Source organism: Dryobates pubescens, chromosome 19, assembly GCF_014839835.1.
Source record: "Dryobates pubescens isolate bDryPub1 chromosome 19, bDryPub1.pri, whole genome shotgun sequence".
NCBI lineage: Eukaryota > Metazoa > Chordata > Aves > Piciformes > Picidae > Dryobates > Dryobates pubescens.
The window spans coordinates 963,844-988,461 of record NC_071630.1 but is presented as its reverse complement, the minus strand read 5'-3'; the positions used below and the strand labels follow the sequence as shown (position 1 = coordinate 988,461).

General features: G+C 54.1%; 1 protein-coding gene across 1 annotated transcript in view; it reads right to left on the bottom strand.

The window, feature by feature from the left end:
* Window positions 1–23,444, bottom strand: part of EDC4 (enhancer of mRNA decapping 4) — a 43,565-nt gene extending 20,121 nt beyond the window's left edge. The window contains exons 1-15 of the mRNA XM_054169918.1: window positions 23,313–23,444; window positions 19,276–19,432; window positions 17,951–18,062; window positions 16,235–16,334; window positions 14,350–14,539; window positions 12,950–13,097; window positions 12,352–12,456; window positions 9,111–9,220; window positions 7,814–7,897; window positions 7,241–7,336; window positions 4,336–4,438; window positions 3,736–3,916; window positions 1,996–2,068; window positions 1,490–1,581; window positions 779–975 (exon numbers count right to left, since the gene is read on the bottom strand). Coding sequence (XP_054025893.1) covers window positions 779–975; window positions 1,490–1,581; window positions 1,996–2,068; window positions 3,736–3,916; window positions 4,336–4,438; window positions 7,241–7,336; window positions 7,814–7,897; window positions 9,111–9,220; window positions 12,352–12,456; window positions 12,950–13,097; window positions 14,350–14,539; window positions 16,235–16,334; window positions 17,951–18,062; window positions 19,276–19,432; window positions 23,313–23,391 — 1,827 coding nt within the window. The 5' untranslated portion in view covers window positions 23,392–23,444. The remainder of the gene's footprint in view (window positions 1–778; window positions 976–1,489; window positions 1,582–1,995; window positions 2,069–3,735; window positions 3,917–4,335; window positions 4,439–7,240; window positions 7,337–7,813; window positions 7,898–9,110; window positions 9,221–12,351; window positions 12,457–12,949; window positions 13,098–14,349; window positions 14,540–16,234; window positions 16,335–17,950; window positions 18,063–19,275; window positions 19,433–23,312) is intronic.
* Between the last annotated feature and the right edge of the window lie 1,174 nt (window positions 23,445–24,618).

The window sequence follows — 24,618 nt, the reverse complement described above, 5'->3', positions numbered from 1 at the left end:
GCCTATTTCATACCCATAATATCCTGCACCCTACAAATCCATCTGCAAAGTCTTTCTCTTCCTTTTTCTTCCCCCTCTCCTCCTGTGGGAGACGCTCCCTATTGGGTAATGCTGGGGGAGTATCTCAAGGCCTCTTAGGCCTGGCTAGGCCTAATGCCAGGAGGAGAAGGCCGGGGAGGGGCAGACTCAGACCTGGCCAGCCTGAGTCCAGCCTAGCAGTGGAGGGTGGGGGGAAAGAAAGAACCCTGGGGGTTTTGGGTATACCCTCAGGTGGAGCAAAGGGAAGTGCTGGGAGGCTTTTGGGTGTGCTATAGGGGACTCTGTATGCTTTAGGATTCTTCTGTCACGGTGCTTGTAGCTTCTGTAAAACTCTTGTTGCTTTTTCCATTTAAACTTTCCATCACTTCTGCAATCCATTTGTGAGTGTCATTCTTTTGCCCCTTTCAGGGGCAAGACAGAATCTGTCCAGCCTCAAACCAGGACAGGTCCCTTCCAATCCAAGCCAGTCTGAGTCTGTGATTTAGCACATCCATATTGCTGCACAACAGCTCCACCAGCAGTCTAGCAGCTGGGCTCACAACCTGAGCTTGGGTCAGCTCAGCTGTTCAGATGTACCAACAGGTCTCTAGATCTACATTCAGCATGCAGAGAGCTTCCTGTGTGCTCTGTACTCAGCTAGTACAGCCCACCAGAGTCATCACTGCCTAGGACAGTTCCCAAAGGAATCAAAATCCAAACCCACCCCCTCCTAGCCCAGCAGTAACAGTGCTGCTGTTACCTGCTGAAGAGATGCACTTGGTGTCATGAATGCATCTGGAGTCATCAGCTTTGGTTTGGCGTCGTTTGAGAGGGACAGGAAGTCTGCCAGGACAGGCAGCTCTGCAATTCGCCGCAGGTCTGGCTGGGAGCCATGCACAGATCCCTTCTCAGATCCCAGCCCTTCAGTGCTGAGATCAGCCATGTGGTCTGGAAAGGCTTCCAAGGGAGAAGTACAAAGCACTTTAGAGGAACTGCCCCCAAGAGCCAAAGTTTCAACTCCACCTAGCAGGGACCTGTGCTATGGGACAAGCACAAGCCCTGCAACCTCCCAGCCAGAGCAAGCCCCAGCACACTGGAGTGGCTCTTATCAGGCCACAGATCCAAGCTTCCCTTCTTCCCTAAATGCAAGGCGGTGGCCAGAGTGCTGAACGAGCTGCTGCAGCTCCCTCCACACAGCTCTGTCCCCTCTACTCCCCAGGCTCTGCTGTCTCTCGCCACAGTGAGACCCAAGTCACATTTCTCACACACACTTCCCAGAGCAGCGTCCTCCGGGCTGCTCTTGGCCTCATGTTCCCCCATGCTCACTCCAGGCCTCCATCAGGCGGCTCTTTCTCAGCCAGTTCACATCAGAGCCCTTCAAGCAACACCACCATAGGGGCACCCACAGCTGCCCTCCTGCCTCTCCCTGCCCTTTAAGGGTCCAGCAAGCCAATGCCCCACACAGGCTCACCAAAGTCTTCCTGAGAGCCATGAGCAGGAATGGATGCACCCAGATCAGGGCTGTGAAGAGGCTGGAATCTGATCTGCACATCCTGCAGGGCCCTGAGGGATCACAAACAGCAGCTGATTATTTATGAATCACCAATTCCAAGTCTCAGAAGATTTCTCTTCCCCAAACTGATTCCCTGGGAATGCTTTAGGTCTCTGCCTGTGACACAAGCAGCAGAAGCCGATTTTCACCCAGCTGTGTCACCCACTTCTGGTGCCCAGGACATCACAGAGATGACTTCCGGCACAACTCCTAATCACTCCTGGTGACAAAAATACCAGCTTGGCCCAGCACCATGCAGGGCTCTTCACTGGCAGGGCCACACTGAACACATCATGGCTGGAAGCTTCTAAGGGTCTGAGCAGGTTTTGTGAGGAGCAAAAGGAGTTGATATGAAGTTGGGACAGGTGGGTGCAGGACTGGGACATCCCAGCCAGCTGCACATGGGAACTGCCGCCTGTACTCACTTGGTGTGCACACAGAAGAGCTTGATCAGCACGCCTGCTGCTGATTCGACAGCCCCAGCTCCCTGAGCTCCTTCTGTGAGGGAGACAAGAGGAAAACATGAAGTTGGATGGGAACTGCAGGCTAAATACTAGAAAACATCAGAGGAGATGACGCAGCACAACACAGCTTCATCACTGCTCCTCTTCAGAGCTGAACTGACCTCGCTTTGCTTCTCAGTGAGGGGGTGATCACAGCCACAGTAGCCTCAGTGAGGAGAAAACAGACAGCTCATGAGGCAAAGAGGGAACAGGTGAGGTGTGGAGCTCCCAGCCACATCTGGCTGCTAAAGCCAGAGGTGCTGGATGTGTTTTAAGACAGACACCTGGACTTCCATCACACAAGTTCAGCCTAGGGCTCAAGCCCCTTCCTGGCTGTAAAACAATGACAAGCTCTGCAAGGACCTCCCAGGACAGCACTGACAGCATCCACCCAACACCTGCACCCCACTCACTGCTGAGAGCGCATCCTGGCCTGGATCAGCAATGGTGTGGCCAGCAGCACCACAGCAGGGATTGTGCCTCTGTACTGGGCGCTGGCAAGACCACACCATGAGCACTGGGTGCAGTCTTTGGCCCATTCACTCCAAGAAGGACATCGAGGGGCTGGAGCAGGTTCAGAGAAGGGCAACAGGAAGGCAGGAGGTCAGGAGTAAGGCCAGGACTCCACCTTTCCCCTCAGCTCAGGCTACTTGCTGTGCTCACACCTGCCACAGCTCAGTGGTGCCAGGCAAAAGCAGCCTGCTGGCTTCTCAGACCATGCGCTCAGCCCTCTGATGTTTGCTCTCACAAGCAGTAACAGGGACACAACCTGTCAGTTTTCCCAGGAAGCCCTGCTCTCCTGGGAGCTCTTCCAGGGACCCTTGTCCTCCCTGTGCTGGAGGGAGACTCAGCTGCCCAGGGAGGCTGCCCCCCGCACTCTGTTGGGGGCAACACCACCAGCCTGGCACCGAGCAGCTCATCTTGGGCCTTTGTCAGTGTCATCTGCATGCACTTCAGTGCACAGAGCCCTGGAAGGCTTCTTCACAACAGAAACAGCTCAGTGGAGTCTCTGGTGAGGAGCAAGGGCTTCAGTCTGGGTTGGGAGGTCCAGGCTGGATGTCAGGAGTATTTTCCTTAGGAAGAGGTGCAGCCCTGGGACAGGGCACAGCCAGAGGGTCATGTTTGAGGGTCTTCAAGAGGCAACTAGATGACACCACAGGTGAGGTGATCTGCCACTACCAAGAATCTTGCTTCAAGCAGGAGATTAGATCAGACACCCCCAGAGGTCCCTCGGAACCAGTTTTGCTGCACTTCCTGTGGTGCTGCAGCTGCACAAGATGCATTTCCTGCAGATCACAAGTGACAGAATCATGGAGTTTGGAAGAGACCTTCAAGATCAGAAGGTTCAACCCTTAACCCAGCACTGCTAGGGCACCACTAACCCATGGCCCTCAGCACCACATCCCCATGGCTTTGAAACCCCTTCAGGGATGGGGACTTCAGCACTGCCCTAGGCACCTGGGCCAGGCCTTGACAATCCTCAAGGGGAAAAAAATAATTGCTCCTCATGGCCAGCCTAAACCTCCCTAGGGCAAACAGACCGTTTCCTCTTGTCCCATCACTTGTTACTAGGGAGAAGAAACCAACCTTTCATGAGAAAAGCAGAACCAGCCAGGAAAGACATCCTGGTCTCCCAGCAGGCCAATTCTCTTTGCCACCTACCCACACCCAAGTTGTCATTTTCCTCTTCTGCTGGGAGTACTTCAGTGTGCCTCAGCCGACAGCGGCTCACAGCCTGGATGCCAAAGCTTAGAACTGGGTTGGTGAGGAGGAACTCTGAGATGGAGCTGAAATAAGCTTTCCCTTCTTCTTGATTCTGCATCAGCTCCATCACATACAAGACCTGACAGAAGCAAACACAGCAGGTCAGTAGCTGGCAGAGCCGAAACCAGCAGCTGCAGCAGATTTGGAGCAATGGGAATTACACAAGGGAGAAAGCCAGGGCCATGTACATCTCAACCAGAACATGCTTGGGAGTCTCAGGAAGCACACTCTTCAGCCAGTGCTGATCAGGACCTGAATCCTACTGCACCAGACATAGGTTCCTCCAAATGAGAGCTTTACTTTAGCTTGAGAAACCACCCCCAAGGTCAGTCAGCTGCAGTATCACCATGTTTCACCTTACAGTGAAAGAGCTGAGGCCAGTCAGTGCATGTTTAGCTCCCACCATGCAAACCATACTCCTGGGCAGCAGATCAGACACACAGAAGGCCATTTCTGACCCCAGTGCTCACACAGCCAGCAGGACAACGCAGCACTTACTTTTCTCTGCACATCACTCAGGATCAGGTATTCAGCAGAGAGATCCAGGCAGACTTTCAGGCTGGGAAGAATGCTCATGGAGCTGAAGATGTCAGGAGAAAAGCTAGAGCCACAAAGCAGAGGAGTGAAGGTTAGCACAACCACAACTGCTGTTAGACTGCACTGCTTCAAACACCTCAACACATTCAGGGGATCACAGAGCCATCTAGTTTGGGCTAGAAGATCTGCAGAGGAGCCCTCCAACCCCTTGTCATCTTGTGACTCTGTGGAGTTTGGCAGAGAGTCCTAGAACGGGTTGGATTGGAAAGGACCTCAAAGATTAACCAGTGCCAACCCCCTGCCACGGGCAGGGACACCTCCCACCACCTCAGGCTGCTCAAGGCCTCATCCAGCCTGGCCCTCAACACCTCCAGGCAGGAAGCAGCCACAGCCTCCCCGGGCAACCGGTGCCAGTCTCTCCCCAGCCTCACTGCCAACAATTTCTTCCTCAGCTCCAGGCTCAATCTCCCCTCTCCCAGCCATTGTTCCTCAGCCTGGCACTCCCAGCCCTTGGCCAAAGTCCCTCCCCAGCTCTCTTGAAGCCCCTTCAAGTACTGGAAAGCTGCTCTAAGGTCTCCCTGGAGCCTTCTCTTCTCCAGACTGAAGAATTTACAGCCACAGCACAATGCAACCACTGACCAGAACAAAAACATCCTTGCAGAAATCAGTGCTGACTTCAGCTGATAGAGTTCATCCAGCAGATCAGGGCAGGATCTAGCTCCTGACCATTCAATTGCAAGATGACAACTTGATGCTACTAAGCACCTTCCACATTCACAAAGACAAGAGTCCATTCTACACACTAGCACCCAGAAAAACTCCAGACCAAAACAACCCTTCTCCCAAGTTTTGGATCTGCTGTGGAATGAGGTGGTCAAAGCAGCACTGAGCTGCAGGACAGATTCTTCTCACTTCAAGAGAGCAATTCCAAAGTGTCCTTAAGCATGACCAGAGACCACAGGTCCCCAGCAGAAAGGGGAACTGAGAGAACAGGAGCAAGGGGAGGGTTGGCCTCAGGCAGAGCTTGAGCTGCTGGGCCTATGAACAGGGGCACAGCTGGGGACAAGGACCTGGGAGTGCTGGTGGACAACAGGGCGACCACTGAGCCAGCAATGTGCCCCAAGGGCTAAAAGGCCAAAGGCATCCTGGGGTGCACCAAGAGGAGTGTAAGCTGCAGGTTCTCCTGCCCCTCTGCGCTGCTCTGCCGAGGCCACAGCTGGAGTCATGAGTCCAGTTCTGGGCTCCCTGGCTCAGGAAGGACAGGCACTTGCTGGAGATGGTCAGCAAAGGGCTACAGAGCTGCTGAGGGGCCTGGAACATCTCTGTGGTGAGGAAAGGCTGAGGGACTTGGGCTGTTTAGTCTGGAGAAGACCAGCCTGAGGGGGAATTTGATCAATGCTGATCAACACTCACAGGTTGGGTGGGAAGAGGATGGGACCAGGCTTTGTTCAGTGGTGCCCAGTGACAGGACAAGGGCTCAGGGGGCAAACTGGAACATCAGAAGTTCATCTGAGCATGAGGAGGAACTTCTGAAACTCAAGGGTGACAGAACCCTGGAGCAGGCTGCTCAGACAGGTGGTGAAGTCTCCTTCTCTGGAGACTTTCCAAACCCCACCTGGATTCATTCCTGAGTGAACTGCCCTGGGTGATGCTGCTTTGGCAATGGGGGGTGGACTCCATCTCCAGAGGTCATTTCCAGCCCCTCTCACTCTGTGATGTGGCTCAGCAAATGAGCCTTGTGGAGCAGAGGGACCTTGACAGGCTGGACAGATATGCAGAGTCTAAGGGCAGGAGATTTAACACATCCAAGTGCTGGATTCTACACATTGGCCACACAACCCCAGGCAGTGCTACAGGCTGGGCTCAGAATGGCTGAGAGCAGCCAGGCAGAGGGACCTGCGGGTACTGGTTGACAGCAGCTGAACATGAGCCAGCAGTGTGCCCAGGTGGCCAAGAAGGCCAATGGCATCCTGGCCTGTATCAGGAAGAGTGTGGCCAGCAGGAGCAGGGAGGTCATTGTGCCCCTGTGCTCAGCACTGGTTAGGCCACACCTCGAGTCCTGTGTCCAGCTCTGGGCTCCTCAGGTCAGGAAAGAGGTTGAGCTGCTGGAAGGTGTCCAGAGAAGGGCAACAAAGCTGGGGAGGGGTCTGGGGCACAGCCCTGGGAGGAGAGGCTGAGGGTGCTGGGGTTGCTTAGCCTGGAGAAGAGAAGACTCAGGGGAGAACTTATTGCTCTCTACAACTACCTGAAGGGAGGTTGTAGCCAGGTGGGGGTTGGGCTCTTTTCCCAGGCAACCAGCACCAGAACAAGAGGACACAGTCTCAGGCTGTGCCAGGGGAGGTTCAGGATGGATGTTAGGAAGAAATTCTTCACAGAGAGTGTGATTGGCCCTTGGAATGTGCTGCCCAGGGAGGTGGTGGAGTTGCCATCACTGGAGGTTTTTAGGAGAAGACTGGATGGGGTGCTTGGTGGCATGGGTTAGTTGATTAGATGGTTTTGGATGATAGGTTGGACACAATGATCTTGAAGGTCTCTTCCAACCTGGTTTATTCTATTCTATTCTAAATTGCTTCAGCTCTGTCAACAGCAGCTTCTCACCATTGGTGTATAAAAGGACAAGAGGGAAGTATTAGGGAGTATATGGTATTGTGAAAGAAGGAAGCACTCAAACTGTGCCATCTGGAATGCCTTCTCCTCTCCAGGCTGACCAAGTCCAACTTCCTCAGCCTGGTCATAGGGCAGAGGGCTTCCAGCCCTGCCAGCATTGTTGTGGCCTCCTCTGGCCCCACTCTAACGTCTTCCAACATCCTTCACGTGCTGAGGGCTAACCCAAACCTCTCAGGAGAGTCAGCACACCAACACTTACCGGACAGTCTGCAGGCAGGTCCAAGACACTGTGCACCACATCTTCAATTCTCTGTTCTGATCTGCTCCTGTGATGAGGAATCTCCAGAATGGAACCCTGTAGACAGAAAAGAATTAGGTTCTCTTCAAGATGTGGTCCTTCCCATAAGGACATTACACAGAAGGTGCTCTCACAAGCTGCCCACAGCTGATTTTGCCCAAATGTATCTTAAAGTTGTCAGAAGATTTCTGCTTGCATGGCTGCAAGGCTGCAGCTCTTCAGAACTTCAAGGCCACAAATGACTGAAGAGTTAATACAAATGTTCATTAAAAGCTAAAAAAAAGAAAAAGAAAACAAACTATTTTTACATCAGCTGCAGCAGGAGTTTGCAGGCTGGTAGCCAGCTAAACCTGAGCACAGCACAGACCGGCAGGGACTCAGCACTCCAGCAGTGCCATTGCTTCCTGCAAGTGCCTCAGGACCAAGGTCACTTGGGCTGAGCTCCAGCACGAAACAGTTAGAGGAAGCCCTCCAAAGGCAGAGTCAGAGGACACTGGTGCACCTGGCTCCCCAAGGCCAGGCTCAGGCACTTACTCTGGGTCCTGTTTTTTATGGTTGTCACAGAAGAGCAGGCAGGACAGAGGGCGACCATCGTGGGGCTTCCACTCATGGAGACACCTAGAGAAGACCCAGAGAATGCATTCAGAGGTGCAGGGAGCAGTAAATGAGGAAGAGGTTGGTGCTGAAGGGATTTCCCTTTGTCCACAGACCACACTAAACCAGCAGGCATGCAGTGTTAGCAGCTTGTAGCTCTTCACAGGCTTCTATAAAACCAGACCACAGACCGAGACTGTGGCCAGCAGAGCCACCTGCTGCCATCTGGTTTGGGGTCTGCACAAAGAGACTGGACACTAAAAGTCAACACTGAGGCACAGCTCAGAGGAGCTTTCTGCCTTTACTGTAACAGTGGAAAAGACTTTGGTGAGAGCCTGTGCACAACATAGAGCTCCTGCATCCAGACACAGCTCTCCGCTCCTTCCATGAGATCACCAAACCCTGTGCGACCTTCAGTGACAGCTCTTGGGCAACAAACCACTTTATAATATCCTGAGAAGGACTCCTGCAGGTGACTGTGGCTGGGAACTGCCCTGAGAGAAAGACCTGAGAGTGCTAGTTGGCAGCAGCTGAAGGTGATCCAGGGTGTGCCCAGGTGGGCAACAAGGCCACCAGCATCTTGGCCTGGAGCAGCAATGGTGTGGGGAGCAGGAGCAGGGCAGGGATTGCATCACTGTACTGGGTTCTGGCGAGGCCACACCTTGAGCACTGGGGTCAGTTTTGGGCCTCTCACTCCCAGAAGGACACTGAGGGCTGGAGCAGGTCCAGAGAAGGGCAACAAAGCTGGGCAAGGGTCTGGAGAAAAGGGCTGGGGAGGAGCAGCTGAGGGAGCTGGAGGTGTTTATAGTGTGGAGAAGAGGTGACTGAGGGGAGACCTCATTGCTCTGTACAGCTCCCTGAGAGGAGGCTGCAGGGAGGTGGGGGTTGGTCTCCTCTCCCAAGGAACAAGTGACAGGATAAGAGGAAATGGCCTCAAGTTGCACTAATAGCAGAGATTTAGGTCAGAAGAAACTTCCTCCTTGAAAGGGTTCTCAAAGCCTGGCACAGGTTCCCCGGGAAGGTGGTTGAATCCCTGTCCCTGGAGGGATTTCAAAGCTGTGGTTTTGTGGGACATGGCTTAGGCCCAGGCTTGGTAGTGTTAGAGAACGGTTGGACCTGATGATGTTCATAGTCCTTTCCAACTGCAAAGGCCCTCTGATTCTGTAACAAGGAAAGTGAGACAGAGGAAATGCTGCTCTCTGCTGCAGCATCCTCCATGTTCTCATTCTCCAGTTACCTTGGCTCATCCTGCCCCTCAATGTAGATCTGCCAGAACTTGACAAAGCCATCATGGCTTGCTGTGGCCAGCACAGTTCCATCTGGAGAAAGAGCTCCCTCGCTCAGGCACTGCACAGAGGGGAGAAAGGAGACACAGAGAAGTCATTCTACAGCTGCCGAGTTTCACAGGAAGAACTCTTCAACAACAACTACACTAATGAAGGGAGGTCAGAGTGGTTTCTAACAGGTGGCTTAACCCTCTCACAGCAGAGCAGATGACTCTCTTGCAACAGTCATGAACTGCAGAGATCAAGCTGTTGGGGATCTTCTGGCTTGTCACTACCACTGCTGCTTCATCTCAGTGACATAACTGTTTTGCCACCATCCTGTTCAAGGAGTGAGCCTGGACTCTTCCCAGTTGTTTCTTTTATATCAAAAGTATCACCTGCTGCATGCTCAGCTGCACTCTTATCCTGCTAGACTCACAGACAGAACTGCACTCACTGGGGAAAATATTAAACATCATAAGAATCAAAATATATCAAAAACATAATAAAATAAAGATGACTTTGGGCTTCAGTTTCTCTCTCTCTCATCCAGCAGCAAATCCCCAGCACAGTTAAGTGCTTCATTTCCCAGGAGATTTGAGAGAAAGCTGGGGAGGGACTTTTGACAAGGGCTGGGAGTGATGAGAGGCAATGGCTTTGAGCTGGGAGAGGGGAGATTGAGACTGGAGATCACAGAACCACAGAATGTTAGGGGCTAGAAGGGATCTCGAGGGATCATGCAGTCCAACTCCCCTGCCAGAGCAGGATTACCTAGAGCAGATCGCTCATCCAGGCAGGTCTTGAATATCTCCAGAGAAAGAGACTCCACAACCCCCCTGGGCAGCCTGTTCCAGGGCTCTGTCACCCTCACAGGGAAATTCTTCCTCCTGTTTCCATGGTACTTCCTATGCTCAGCTTCCACCACTGCCCCTTGTGCTGGCACTGGGCATCACCCAGCAGAGCCTGGCTCCATCCTCTGGGTACTCACCCTGCACATCTTTTTCAACAGCAATGAGGTCACCTCTCAGACTTCTCCAAGCTGAAGAGCCTCAGCTCCCTCAGGCTCTCCCCATAAGGAAGATGTTCCACCCCCTTAGTTATTTTCATGGCTCTGTACTGGACTCTCTCAAGAGCTCCCTGAGGTCCATCTTGAACTGAGGGGTCCAGAACTGGACACAACATTCCAGATGTGGCCTCACCAGGGCAGAGCAGAGGGGGAGGAGAACCCCTCTCAACCGACTGACCATAGCCCTTCTAATCCACCCCAGAATGGCTCTGGCCTTCTTGGCCACAAGAGCACATTGCTGGCTCATGGTCAACCTTCCATTCACCAGGACCCCCAGGTCCTTTCCCCCTTCACTGCTTTCCATCAGGTCAGTCCCCAACCTATTCTGCTCCATTGGGTTGCTCTTTCCCAAGTGCAAGACTCTCCCCTCACCCTTGTTGAACTTCATTCAGTTTCTCCCTGCCCAGTTCTCAGCCTGTCCAGGTCTGGCTGAATGGCAGCACAACCCTCCTGTGTCAGCCACTCCACCCAGCTTGGTGTCACCAGCAAACTTGCTGACAGTGCCCTCTGTGCCCTCAGCCAGGTCATTGATGAATATATTGAATGGTCCTGGTCCCACGACTGACCGCTGAGGGACTCCACTAGACACAGACCTCCAACTAGACTCTGTCCCATTGACCACAACTCTCTGACTTCTTCCCTTCAACCAGTTCTCAATCCACCTCACTCCCTGATCACTCAGACCACACTGCCTCAGCTTAGCTGCGAGGATGCTGTGGCAGACAGTGTCAAATGCCTTACTGAAATGAAGGTAAACCACATCCACTGCTCTGCCATCATCTATCCACCTGGTTATGTCCTTATCAAAAGCTGTCAGGTTGGTCAGACATGACTTCCCCCTGCTAAAACCATGCTGACTGCCCCTAATGACCTTCTTGTCCTTGACATGCCTAAAGACAGCACCAAGGACAAGTTGCTCCATCACCTTTCCAGGGATGGAGGTAAGGCTGACCAGTCTATAGTCACTTGGGTCCTCCTTCTTACCCTGTTTGAAGCCTGGAGTGACATTTGCCTTCCTCTAGTCCCCAGGCACCTCTCCTGTCTGCCATGACCTACCAAAGATGATGGAGAGTGGTCTGGCAATGACCTCTGCCAGCTCCCTCAGGACTCATGAATTTAAGGCTGTCCAGATGACTTCACTGTTTTCTAAGCTAGTCCTCATCAACTAAGGAAAGTTTCTCCTTTATCTTGTCCCCCTCTGGGGCCTCAGACTCCTGAGGACAGCCTCTAGCAGTACAGACAAAGAAGGCATTTAGCAACTCTGCCTTCTCTGTGTCCTCTGTGACCAAGGCACCACCTCACTCAGCACTGAGCCTGTGATGCCTCTGGTCTGAGCTTTTCTTGCAATGGATTTGAAGAAGTCTTTTCTGTTGTCCTTGACCTCCCTCATAAGGCTGAATTCCAAGAAGGCCTTAGCCTTCCTAGAGCCTCCCTACATCCTGTGACAACTGTCTTATACTCCCTCCTTCTATGATATGTGGACTCTTGTCTTCTACCTGAGTTTGCTTAGTAGCTCCATACTAAACCATATAGGTCTCCTGGCTTCCCTACTCTTTGGGATGCTCTGAATCTTGAGCTTGGAAGAGAAACCACCCCATCCTCCTTTAATTCTAGTCTAAAACTCTGAATGTTTTTGTCCTAGGATCCTTTTACCCCTGTGAGATAAGCAGGGCAAAAAAGATGAGGAAGAAATTCTTAGCAGTGAGGGTGGGGAGACACTGAAATAGGTTGCCCAGGGAGGCTGTGGCTGCCCCCTCCCTAGAGATGTGCAAGGCCAGGCTGGATGAGGCCTTGAGCAGCCTGGGCTGGTGAAGGTGTCCCTGCCCATGGCAGGGGGGTGGAACTGGATGACCTTTGAGGTCCTTTCCAATCCAAACCATTCTAGGATTCTATGAAACACAGCCCAGGATGCCTAGCAGGCCCTGGAAAACAGAGGAGGGCTCTTTCCAGAGCCCAGTCAAAGCAGATGACTACACTTTCCCCTCAGCTCTTCACACAAAGGCTATTCACCAGTAGTGTCTGCACACAGGGAGTAGGCTGTGGGTGCCAGTGTGGATGGGTAAGAAGCTGTGGTGTTTTACTCCAGCCCAGAGACAATGCAAATGGTCTGTAGGGATCAGCTGTGATGGCAGTGAGCAGGACCATACCGTGCTGTGGCCTTTCACTACAATGAAGCCTTCTTTGATGCTAGGCACTTCCACAGGCCAGGAGCTGTTGTTTGTTCGGAGGATGTCCAAGTCCCACACCTCTGCCTGAAAGACAAACACAACCCACCTTAATTTCTTCGATAGTGGGCTGAGCCAGGGGAGGATCTCCTACCTGCTTATCTTAGCTGCTGACACACCAGCCCAATGGCATGGCTGTGACACAAACCTTCCCACTTTCACCCAGCCTGGCCACCAGGTGCTTTCCTGGCACCCAGCCCTAGGAAGTCAGAGGCACTGCTCTTGGCAGTGGCAGCTGCTGCTCACCAAGCCCTCTCCCCTCAGCCTGAGGAGTGATGCCTCTGGCCCTTCACACCATTTCTGCTGGTCATGGTGAGCAGAACTCATCACTTTCCTTCCTCCAGAGTCCTGCAGAAAGGTCAGCATGACCTCTCCTCAGGAAGGAATCCCACAGCTCATATTAGAGGATTCCCAAGACAGATTGGACGCCCTACACCCCTAACCACATCAGCTCCTTCCTTTGCCAGCTCCCCTCCCTCTGATGCTAAGGGACAAGGTCTCCACAACAGGGTGCCCTTACCCTGTCCTCATGCAGCAGGGCCAGTGTCTGGCTGCCCTCCTCACCACTCTCCTCGCTGTCGTCGGGGATGAAGGGGCACCAGATGATCCTACGGGAGGGGTTCAGGGTGGTGGTCTCAGGACGCTTGATGTTCACCAGGATCTCCTCTCTGGTCACCACGGTTAAGGCATGGAACACTCTGGCTGTGCCACAGACACTCAGCATGAAGCTGTTGAGGCTAGGTCCTCTGCTAGGCAGGATCAGGGCTTGGGAGGGTTTGGATGGCAGGGAAGAGGCTCCTGCAGGGAACGCAGGCAAGCAGGGGAGAAGCTGACAGAGCAAACAGATCCTCACAATTCCCCTGCAGGCAGCAGACAGGGCAGGGCCAGGCACAACAGGGGCACAGAGCCACACCTGAACATGAGCCAGGAGGCTGAAGGGCAGAGGAGATGATCTTAGCTAGCTCCACACCGCTGCCACAGATAAGACAGAGATGGCACAGCACCCCAGGCTGAGAGCTCTGTCCACCCAGACAGATCAGATCCTGGGTAACCACAACCACCTCTGCTCCAGCTGCTTTTGAAATGATGCTCAACAACTGGGGCCCACAAGAAAGCTAGGGAAGGGGACTCCCCAGCAGAGTTCCTGGAGTCTCTTCATAAGGAAGTGTGGTGACAGGACAAGGGGTGATGGTTTCAGACACAGGGGATATTGGGAAGAAATGCTTCACTGTGAGGGTGAAAAGGCACTGGAACAGCTTTCCCAGAAGAAATGTGGATGTTCCCTCCCTGGAAGTGTTCAAGACCAGGCTGGATGAGGCCTTGAGCAACTTGGCCTGGTGGGAGGTGTCCCTGCCCATGGCAGGGCTTGGACCTTTTAGGTGCCTTCCAACCCAACCCATTCTGTGATTCTTTGAAGTGAGATGAAGGAGCTACAAGCTAAGCCAACAGACTGCCAAGCTTCCCGGAGCCTGAGCACTCACCCCTGGCAGTGGAAAGAGGAAGGTTTAGGGCAGTGAACCCAACACTGACAACAAATCTCAGGATCAGCAGAAGAGGAGGGATGACAGGTTGGGAAGGAAGACAGGAAGCAGGAGGAAAACCAGCTGAAAGCAGGTAAACAGGAGGAGAAGATGGTCACACACCTGAGGAGTTCCTCCCCAGTGCAAGGCACAGCCTGACACCTGCCACAGACACAGCCTTAAGCAGGAGCACTGAGTGTCACTGCTGGGATGTCAAGTTGGGTGTGACTTGAGGTACCACTTGTGCTGGCTATAGACAGAAGCTGACTGATCTGACACTCTGGAAGGTCTAGCCTGGACCTTTTCCCATGGATCTTTTCCCCCGGCCAAGGCCACAAGAGCAGCTGCAGCAGCAGGTTCTGCTCACACCCAGGAGCAGCAGGGGGGCCCTGCAGGATACTGGATTTTGTCCTTATCCATGGCCAGACGCCAAACAAAAAGGTTCCCAGCCTCATCCAGGCAGGCCAGCTGGTTGGAGTTGAGGTGAGCAAAGGCCAGGTCTGCCACGCCGCCAGTGAAGCCCTTCAGCAAGGTGCGCTCGGCCGTGCTGACGCTCAGCACCCGCACCACGGCCAAGCCATTGGTGGGAACTGTGGGAGAGACAGAGAAGAGGTCACCTGGGAACCACCTGACATCCCCACAGGACTGCCTTTGTCCAGCCATCAGCTTGTCATGTCCAGAGACTCACAGATGGGTTGGGTTGGAAAGGACCTTGAAGATCATCCAGTGCTTACCCCCTGCTATGCGCAGGGACACCTCCCACCACCTCACGTTCCTCAAGGCCTCATCCAGCCTGGCTTTTAACACCTTCAGTGAGGGGGCAGCTGCAGCCTCCCTGGGCAACCTGTGCCAGTCTCTCCCCACCCTCATTGTGCAGAACTTCCTCCTGATGTCAAGCCTAAATTTGCCCTCTCCCAGCTCAAAGCCATTATCCCTCATCCTGGCACTCCCAGCCCTTGGCCAAAGTCCCTCCCCAGCTCTCCTGGAGCCCCTTCAGGTCCTGGAAGGTTGCTCTAAGGTCTCCCTGGAGCCTTCTCTTCTCCAGGCTCAACAGCCCCAACTCTCCCAGCCTGTCCCCATAGGGCAGGTTCTCCAGACCTCTGATCATCTTGGTGGCCTTCTATAGACTGTCTCCAGCATTTCCAGGTCCTCCTCCTGCTGGGAGCCCCAGAACTGGGGGCAGTGCTGCAGGTGGGGTCTGAGCAGAGGGGCAGAATCCTCTCCCTGTGCTGCTGCTCTCTCTGCTCTGCATGCAGCTCAGCACACAGCTTCCTGCTGGGCTGCAGTGACCATTAGTGGCTCCTGTTTCCATGTTGCCACCAGCCTTCACAGACAGCACTGTGAAAGCCCCTATCAGCAGGTGCCATATTCAGAGTGCCCAGGGCAGCCCTCAAACATTCACCGCACTTCTGGGTTTGGTGCTGAAAGGCTTGGCCTGGGGCAAGCTCAATCCCTCACATCTTCTAATTCTTGAGCTCTGCAGATTCCAAGCTTTCTACTTTAAAAGAAGGCAACAGAAGCCTGACTTCTGATAATTCCCATGACTGTTCTCAGGAAAGATGCCTTCATTAAAACCAAGGCCTAAATCTTTAGCCCCAGCTTATGATGAAGATACCAAACCTCTAACACTGCCTTCAGCCACAGAGCATTAACTGGAAGCCCTCTGCTGTGAGGCCAGGCTGAGAGTTGGGCTTAGTCAGCCAGGAGAGGAGAAGGCTCCAGGGACACCTTCTGGTGGCCTTGCAGTACTGTAAAGGACTCCCAGAACGCTGGGAACAGAGTTTGGAGCAGGGCCTGTTGTGCCAGGCCAAGGGGGGATGGTTTGAACAGAAAGAGGTTGATTGAGAGTGGAGAGAAGGAGAAATGTTTGACACTGAGGGTGGGGAGAGCCTGGCCCAGGCTGCCCAGAGAGGTGGGAGCTGCCCCAGGGCTGGCACCACTGCAGGTCAGGTTGGTTGTGGCTGTGAGCAATGTGCTCTGGCTGCAGATGTCCCTGCTGGCTGCAGGGGTTGGGCTGGGTGGCCTTGTAAGATTCCTTCCAACTCAAACCAGCTTGGGATTCTGACTCCCAATGAAAACTCTCCTACACAATCACCCCTTCTCTCCCCACTAGCTCCAGCTTCACTCCCACTATGAACATCAACCCACCACACACCCTGACCTGGGTGATGCCAGATGTGTTTCATCTACTGTCAGTTACCTTCCTCTGATGCAACCTTTGCCTCTTTTGGTGATCCAGAGAGCAGAAGCACACAACTCACATGCAAGACAAGAAAGCATCTCACCTCTGACAGCATAGGCCAGGAAGGAGTTGGAGACAGCTATCAGATTGCCATAGTAGTATTTCTGCTCCCAGTCATATCTGGCCACAGGCTTTATTTTCACCTGCTCAGGAGAGGGAAAACAAGATGAGAAATGTGTGGAATGCACTTTTTCCTGGGACATGCCTGCCAAATGTTCCAGTTCCTCTGGGCAATGTCTGAGAGGCCTAGCAGGAAACTGTCCAAAGCAGCAGTTGGCAGAGCTGCAGGCTGGATGCCAGGTAGCAGAGCCCTGAGCACTTAGGGTTCTGGAGGCAGAGGAGGGGTTCCTTCTGTTGTAAGAAGGAATGCAGCTCACTGAGTATCACAGAACAGTGGGGGCTGGAAGGGACCTATGGAGGTCACAGAGTTCAACCCCCTTGCCAAGGCAGGGTCACCTAGAGAAGGTCACACAGCAACATGTCCAGATGGCTTTGGAAAGTCTTCAGACTCCACAACCTCTCTGGGCAGCCTGCTCCAGGGTTCTGAGTTACAGAAGCTCCTCCTCATGCTCAGATGAACTTCTGATGTTCCAGTTTGCCCACTGACCCCTTGTGCTGTCACTGGGCACCACTGAACAAAGCCTGGTCCCATCCTCTTCCCATCCACCCTGCGAGTGTTGATCAGCACTGATGAAGTCTCCCTTCAGGCTGATTTGCAGACTAAACAGCCCAAGTCCCTCAGCCTTTCCTCACCAGAGATGTTCCAGCATTGATCAAATTCCCCCTCAGGCTGGTCTTCCCCAGACTAAACAGCCCAAGTCCCTCAGCCTTTCCTCACCACGCTCCTCAGCAGCTCTGTAGCCCTTTGCTGGACCATCTCCAGCAAGTCCCTGTCCTTCCTGAGCCAGGAAGCCCAGAACTGGACTCATGACTCCAGCTGTGGCCTCGGCAGAGCAGAGGGAAAGGAGAATTTCCTTCAACCTGCAGGCCACCACACTCTTGGTGCACCCCAGGATGCCCCTGGTCTTCTTGGCCACAAGGGCACATGTTGCCTGAAGGGTAACTTGTCCACCAGCACTCCCACATTCTTTTCCCCAGACCTTCCAAACAGGGACATCAGCTGCATGGGCAGCAGGTTTTTGTTTGAATGCTGCTTTCCAAGAAGCAGAGCCTGGTCTCTTGTCCCAGGCAGCACCATGGCAATTCTGGCAGCACTGCACCCTTCTGTCAGGGCACCACAGCCATTCACTATCCCTTCACCACTGCACCCCAGGAACAGAATGAGACAACACAGGAAAGGCTAAGGATCAAGAACAGATCTCTCTGGTATTTGTTCTGAGTACATCTCACTGCTCTGCTGCAGCCTCAGTTCAAACCTCAGCATGCTGGCCTCCTGCAGCAACGATATGCTGGGTAGAGCCTTCCGGAGAGCAGCCCTCCCTCCACAGTAAAGATCTGCCAGGAAAGAAAGAACCTGCAGCAGAAGCTTTTTTGAGAAAGAAGGCACTTTCCCAGCTTAGATTATGGACTCATTCCTGAACATGAGGATAACTTGGCCAGACTTTGGAGTGACAGCAACCAGCAGCTGCAAGGCACCACTGCAATGCTTCCACCCCCTTTGTGAAGCTCTTTGACAAACTCCTGCCTAATGACAAGCTCCTATAAAATGGGAAAGAGAAGCCATTTCTGTTTAAATTATTCAAGCAGGAGCTGATGTGACTGAAGAGGAGACAGAGCTATTCCTTCTCTTGCTCCTCACCTTGTTACTCCCTCTGGCCTTACTGGTGATGCTGGAGTCACTGCTGGCCACAACCTCCACATCTTTTGCTGATATCACCAAACAAGTGGAGCTGTCATCACCTGAGAGGCAGCTGTTCAGAAAAGCAAAGGGAAAAGAGAACAAATCAGAGGCCTCCCAGGAAGAGAGCAGAGCTCAGCTCCCTGCCATTGACAGCCTCAGGAGGAGTGTCTGTGTACAGAGCTCTGACCTGAGCAACTCAAACTGCTTTCAGCTGCAGTCTCCCTTCTGGGGGTCACACCTGTGGGCCTGAGAGTGCCAAAGGCCTGCTCTGCCCAGTTCAAACCCCTGCAGGTATTTCAGTGGAGCACAGCCCGCTGCATTTGAGTAAAGCAGCCTGAACTAAGCCAAGGCTGGAAGGTGCAAGGAGACCTTAGCCAACCAACAGCACACACTGCTCATGGCTCCCATGGCTCGCTGCCTGCCAGCAGAGAACTCACACAGCTCAGCACAGCAGCTCTGACAGCAGAAACCAACACAGGGAGCCAAGCACACAGTGTGCACTGGCACCATGGCTCCCATGACAGAGCCCAAGCATTCCAGCCCTGCATGGTGTCTGTAAGCAGCTGAAGCACAGCCACTGTCCAAAGCACAGTGCTGGACAGGCACAGCTCCACCACAAGCTCAGGACAATCCAGCTCAGGATGATTTGTCCTTTTATAAAATGATGTGGACAGAAATACTTGGATGAGTGAAAGGTGGTGCTGCACTGGCAGCTGGTGAGTTACCCTTCAGGAGCACATCACAGAATGGCTTTAGTAGGATGGGACCTCAGACATCATCTCCAATATCCCTTCCATGGCCAGGGCTGCCTCTGCCCTACACTCAGCTGCCCAAGGCCTCATCCAGCCTGGCCCTGAACACGCCCAGGCAGGAGGCATCTACAACCTCCCTGGGCAACCTGTTCTTCACCACCCTGGTACTGAAGAACTTCCCAAGCTCCAGTCTAACCCTGCTCTGCCTCAGCTCCAAATCATTTGCTCTTGTCCTGTCTCTAGACACCCTTCAGGAAAAGTCCATCTGCAGCCTTCCTGTAGGATCCCTTCAGGTACTGGAAGGCAGCTCTAAGTTCCCCTTGGAGTCTTCTCTTCTGCAAGGTGAGCAACCCCTTGGTTCCTGAGCAGAGGGATGGAAGCCCCCACACCTCAAAAGCTACAAAAGCTGTGACTAACACCCGGGCCTCACAACTTTCCCCTGCACTCAGATCCCCAGCACTGCCCAGCCTCACCAGAAGTGATTTTTAACTCTTTTCCATTCATGCTCAGCCTGTTTCTGAGCAAACTTACATGACCTGCTTCTCCTGCAGGGCTGCCAGGGAGACGCTGCGGTGCACCGGCTTGGCCAGGGAGGGTCCATCCGCAGCCACCAGGGGGTCAGGCACCAGCAGCCCATTCAGGTCCCCGTTGTAGGAGTTTGATGGCCTCTGGTTCTCATTCACTGAGCCTAGGGAAAAGCAGGACCAACTGTGTGAAGCACCCTGCCTTCAGGTGGCTTCTGCCAGCCTCTGCTGGTCTACCAGTCAGAGTGTGCTGGATGGGGCGGCAGAAGCCTTCTCACGTGGGATACTCCACCTGGGAAACTTCCCTCCACACAGTCACAGCTCCTTCCTCCCACCAGCAAGCCCAGCAGACCAGAAAACCACCACAGAACAGGTACAAAGAGCTACAAGTTTGAGGAGCAAACAGTCTTGGGTCAGAAAGACAAAGCTGCTAATGCAGATTCACTCAGTCCAGGGCCAGGGTTATTTGTAACCCTTATGCCTGCAGAGACTTCTGAAGCCCACCCTCGAAGTGGGCAGCTGCAGCCTTTGGGGGTACTTTCCAAAACTGACCTCCAAGTGCAGGTGTGAGAGCAACTGAGGTCTGAAGCTCTACAGCTGTGCCCATGGCATTCCCAGAGCTGCACCTTGCTCTGCTAGCCACAGTCAGGCTCACAGCACTCAACCATTTCTGCAGGCTCTCAGCAGTGTTTTGAGTGGCACGTGTGTCCTGACCTCAGCTCTTTGGCCTAGTGCTAGTTGCCTGGTGGCCTCTGTGCTTTCTGAAGGATCTTAGGAGGGGGATGGACAGGGAGGTGAAGAGACTCTTCCATTTCCCTAGCAAGGTAAATAGCTGCAAACATCACTGCAGAGCAAGCCTGCTGCACAGCAGCCCAGCCCAGCTGAACCCTTCTGTCTCACCTAATGTCTTCACTGGGCTGGGAACTGGACTCTGGTGTACTGTTGCCAGGGAACAACTGCTGCTGAGCTCTGGCAAAACGGCTGCTGCCAGGCCCAGGAGCTCTGCTGCTACCAGCACACAGAGCAAACCTCCCTAGAGGTGAGGCTGAGGGCAAGAGGCACCTGCTCTGAAAGCAAGGCAAGCTTTGCTTCCAACCAGGCTTTAACAGCCCAGGAGGAGCACTGCTGCCTGCAGACATAACTGCAGCTGTTCCTCCACCAGAAGCCTGTGCTGCAACAGGCTGCTTCCCTCAGTCTATGGGAGAACAGCAGCACCACTCACAGAGCCTGGACGACGTGACCCTGTACCCACCCAACCCACCTGTGCTGTGCCTGCTGCTGCAAGGCTGAGATGTTTTCCCCATTCCTGCAGCACATGGTGGCTGCCTGGCCAGTTGCAGCTACATCCATCGACTGCAAATCACCTTTGTGGCCCAAAACAGGAAAACACTCACTGCAGAAAGAGCACTGAAGCTGCCAGAGATGACACATTCCTCATCTGCAGTGCTGCAGGTGGGGTCTGAGCAGAGCAGAGGGGCAGAATCCCTCCCTGTGCTGCTGCTCTCCCTGATCTGGGTGCAGCTCACAATTGCCTGCTGGGCTGTCAGCAACCACTGCTGGCTCCTGGGGAAGTTTGACACTATCTGACACCCCCAAGGCCTTCTCCTCAGTACTGCTCTTGAGCAGGAAGGAAGAAACACTCTCCAGAAACTGAAGAACACAACAGCAGGACAGTGATGATCAGGAATGGGCTTAGTGGGAGCCAGACAAGCTGAGGTGCTGCCTGCTAGTAGGTGTGGAGGCACAAGGAAGGGCAAAGGCTCAGCATTTAGCAGGTACAAGAACAAACCCAGAATGCTAACCCAGACTGGTAGATGCTGGCCTTCAAGGGCAAGGAAGCATGATTGTGTTCATACCTCCTCAAAGAGCAGGAGCAAACAGAGCTGAGATACTGAGCCCCCCTGAATGAGGAGCTCTGTACTGAACAGTGACCTCCCTGAGAAACCCCACAGGGGTGGGGCAAGCCCCTGGCACACCTGAACAGCAGCAGAGATTTCAGCACAGACTTAAGGATCCAGCCCACAGCACCAGCAGGACTCTCCCACAGCATGGTCCCAGCTGGAAGGTCCATGGTTTGTAAGGCAGCTCCCCTTGCTGAGAGGATGACATCAAGCAAAGGACAAAGGCTTCTGAAGAGGTTGGTGATGTTTGCCAAAACTGGGAGAAAAATGTGTGGAGGGAGACTTTGGTGTCAGCTGTACACCCTCCAGAGCAGGGAGTGTTTGATGTCACCTACCTGGAGAGCACCTGGAGTAACGCAGAGCTGCGTGCAGTTCCTGCAGTTTGCTTTGTGGCAGTCCCCTCAGAAGGCACTGCCCTGTCTGTGTGGGCAGGGAGAGCCAGGCTGCCACAGCAGCCAGAGCAAGACCAGCCCTATGCTGCAACTCAGGAGGCTGCTTCTCCTCTCTCAAAAGTCTTCCACAGTCCCCCAGTCTCCCTTTCCTCAGAGGCTGACAGAATTCTCAGAGACTTTGAGTTAACAAAGGTGTACTCTTGCTCTTCACCTTAGTACACCCAGTTCTTTCACATCTCTTAATCATCACTCTGGCAATGATTTCTGCTGGGAACCACAGCTCCTCACTGCTTGACTTCCTGTCCATTTCCTTCCTCTCCCTCACCACTGTCTTCATACACCTGGGCTGACAGAGAAGGTAAGGATAGGAAAGAAGAAAATGGCAACAAAGAAACCACACCTTTGCTTCAAGCAGCAAGAGAAGCTGCTTTGGGGAAAGGCAAGTTGCCTTGAGAGAGCCGAAACAACTCCAACCATTTCCCACTCTCCACACAGCAGCTCACACACTGCCTGTGAGAACTACCCAGACTTGCACTGATTCCTGGCAAGAATCATCCAGCAGCACCCAAGTGCTCCAGAAAAGAGAGAAATGACCTCAGGCACTGAGAAGTTTCTCTGTGGGTGGTCAGACTAAGGCAGCTGCCTTGCTGTAGGTTCGCTCCTCACCCCATGTATCTCTACACAACTCCCACAACAGTCCTGCACCCAAGCTTTCCTCCTTTTGGCCAAGCAGAAGGCAGCACACACAGCAGTTGTTCTGGAGGTAACACATTCCTGCTGACTCTTAGGGCATTTAAAAGCTACATTAACGCTGCCTTTCCCTCAGCAGGAGCACAGTGCTGGCATAGATCCTGCCCTCTACCCAGAGGCTAAGGCTTTTTTTACAAGCCATGCACGGTCTCAGCCTCAGTCAGACTGTTAACCTTGGTAGGTTTGACTGAAACACCAAGGTAGGTTCAAAAAGCTACCAGGAGGGTTGAGAGAGATGGGGAGTGGCAGCACACTTTACACAGCCAGCTGCTGTTCACCCCTAGTATTTTAAGAGAGGAGTCCACTGACCTCTGAGCAGAGAAACAGAATAGCTCAAAGAAAAAGGAAAAGACTCACAACTACTTCAAAAGACATCTGCGAGTCCATTTCACATTCAAATAAGATGGAGAGAGAAAACTTTGTGGGAAGGGTGGAGGTAGTACCCCACCCTTATCAGGCCCCAGGAGGCCTGATAACCCCTTCCTCTGAGCCCTGTGAAACCCTGGGGAAGAACTGCAAATATTCTTCACAAAGGAGGGAGCTCGACTCGAGGAGCTCAGTGCTGCTCAGGTCCCAGCGGGAACACCTTTCAGACAAAGCCCGCTCCGGGCAGCGAGCTCTGGATCCAAACCGCTCCTACTCTGCTCAGCTCCAAGAATCCTCTTCCTCAGCCTGACGCCTCTCTCTGCCCGGCTCGTACCGGCTTCCCCGCTGGCTCCCGGGCACCTTGGTCAGCGAGGCAGGGCCGAGCGGGACCCCTCTGGCCCTGGGCTGGACGGAGCCGGCACAGGACGATGCCACCAGCGCCTCGAGAGGCACCGGGCCAGATTCGACCCCGAAGCGCGGCCGCCTGACAGAGAGCGGAGCTCGGAGAACCGTCGGAAGAAGGTGTCGCAGCCCCGGCCCGGGACAGGGCAGCGCCGGGCCCTACGCGTCGGCCCCACCCTGCCCGGCCAGGCCCGCGGGCAGCAGCCTCCCGCAGCCGGGCCCCAGCCTCTCACCTCCCGGCCGGTCCAGTTTGAGGATGTCCCGTAGGTGCTGGGTCGCGTCCTCGATGTCGATGCTGGAGGAGGAGGCCATGGGGCCCGGCCCGCTTCCCGCCGCCCGCACAGCCTGCAGCACCGCCCCGGCCCGCCCGCGCTTCCGCCTCCGGTCCGGACCTTGCCGCGCCGGACGGAAACCGCGGCCGGGACGAAGGTTCCGGGCGCGCCAAGGGGCGGAGCCGCCGCAGCCCCACGCGGGGTGGGCGGCACGGCCAGCGCCGGCTGCCCAAGGCCCCGCCCTCAGTGGCAGCTTCCCCGCCGCTGTCCGTCGCCAGCTGCCTGGGTGCAGGGCGGGAGCTGCTTGCCGCAGGCCTCAGCGGCCAACCCCGGCCCCGGCCCCCGCCCCCGCGGCACTTCTTGTCGGCGACCTCCGGTGTTCCGCCGATCCTAACGCCAAGGCCCAGCACCGTGAGGCGGTGCCTGAAGGCTCCCTCACAGAACCAGTACAGGTTCTTTAGAGGGAAAAAACCCCTCTGGCCCTCGGCCATCTCCACACAGGCGTCCTGCCTCGGGAGGTGACTGTTGAGCTCAGCCTAGTTCTGTACCTAACCAGGGGTACAGAACCCAGGAGTTGAGACAAGTGCGTTCCGCCTCAAAGGGGCTCAGAATTGTCTCAGCAACACTGATTTAGCAGCAGTGGTGTTTGTCTCCTCCAGGTAAGCAGCAGAAGGCACAAAAAAGAGCCCCCAAAAGATCTCCATGACTAGGTTCAGGGGATAACTGCTCTGAACTTTTAATGGGCTAAAAGAAGCTGATTTGGGATAGGTTTTGACATGTGCCACATATCTCATCCCTTGAGCCTGACTGTTAAGCAAGCACTCTCTTGGCCTGCTGAGCTCATTCTGCAAGGCACTATGTTGCCTCCATGGGCTGGGTCGTTCTGCAGGGTAGGGTTCACAAGCCAGGACTATTCTTAGATCCTCCTCTGCCAGGCTTCATTTAGATCTGGAGCTGCACCAGATGGATCTTTGCTTCTCTCCTGTAAGAACTGATCTCGTGTGATTATTGCTGAGCACAACTTTCACAGCACAGAAGCAGCCACAGACCAGCCTTGTGAGGCAGGGAGGGCCTGCACATCTGCTTCCAAAACATCTGTGCTGATCCAAAGGCCAAAGCAGCTAGATTGGAGATGGGACCAGCGTGAGCACACCCACCCCAGGCTTTGCCCACCAGTCTCAGAAGAGTCCTCTGCACTTGGAAACCCCAAGGTCAGCAAGGTGTGCTGAGCCCTTTGAAAATAGGTTTAGCAAGGGCTGCAGGTGAA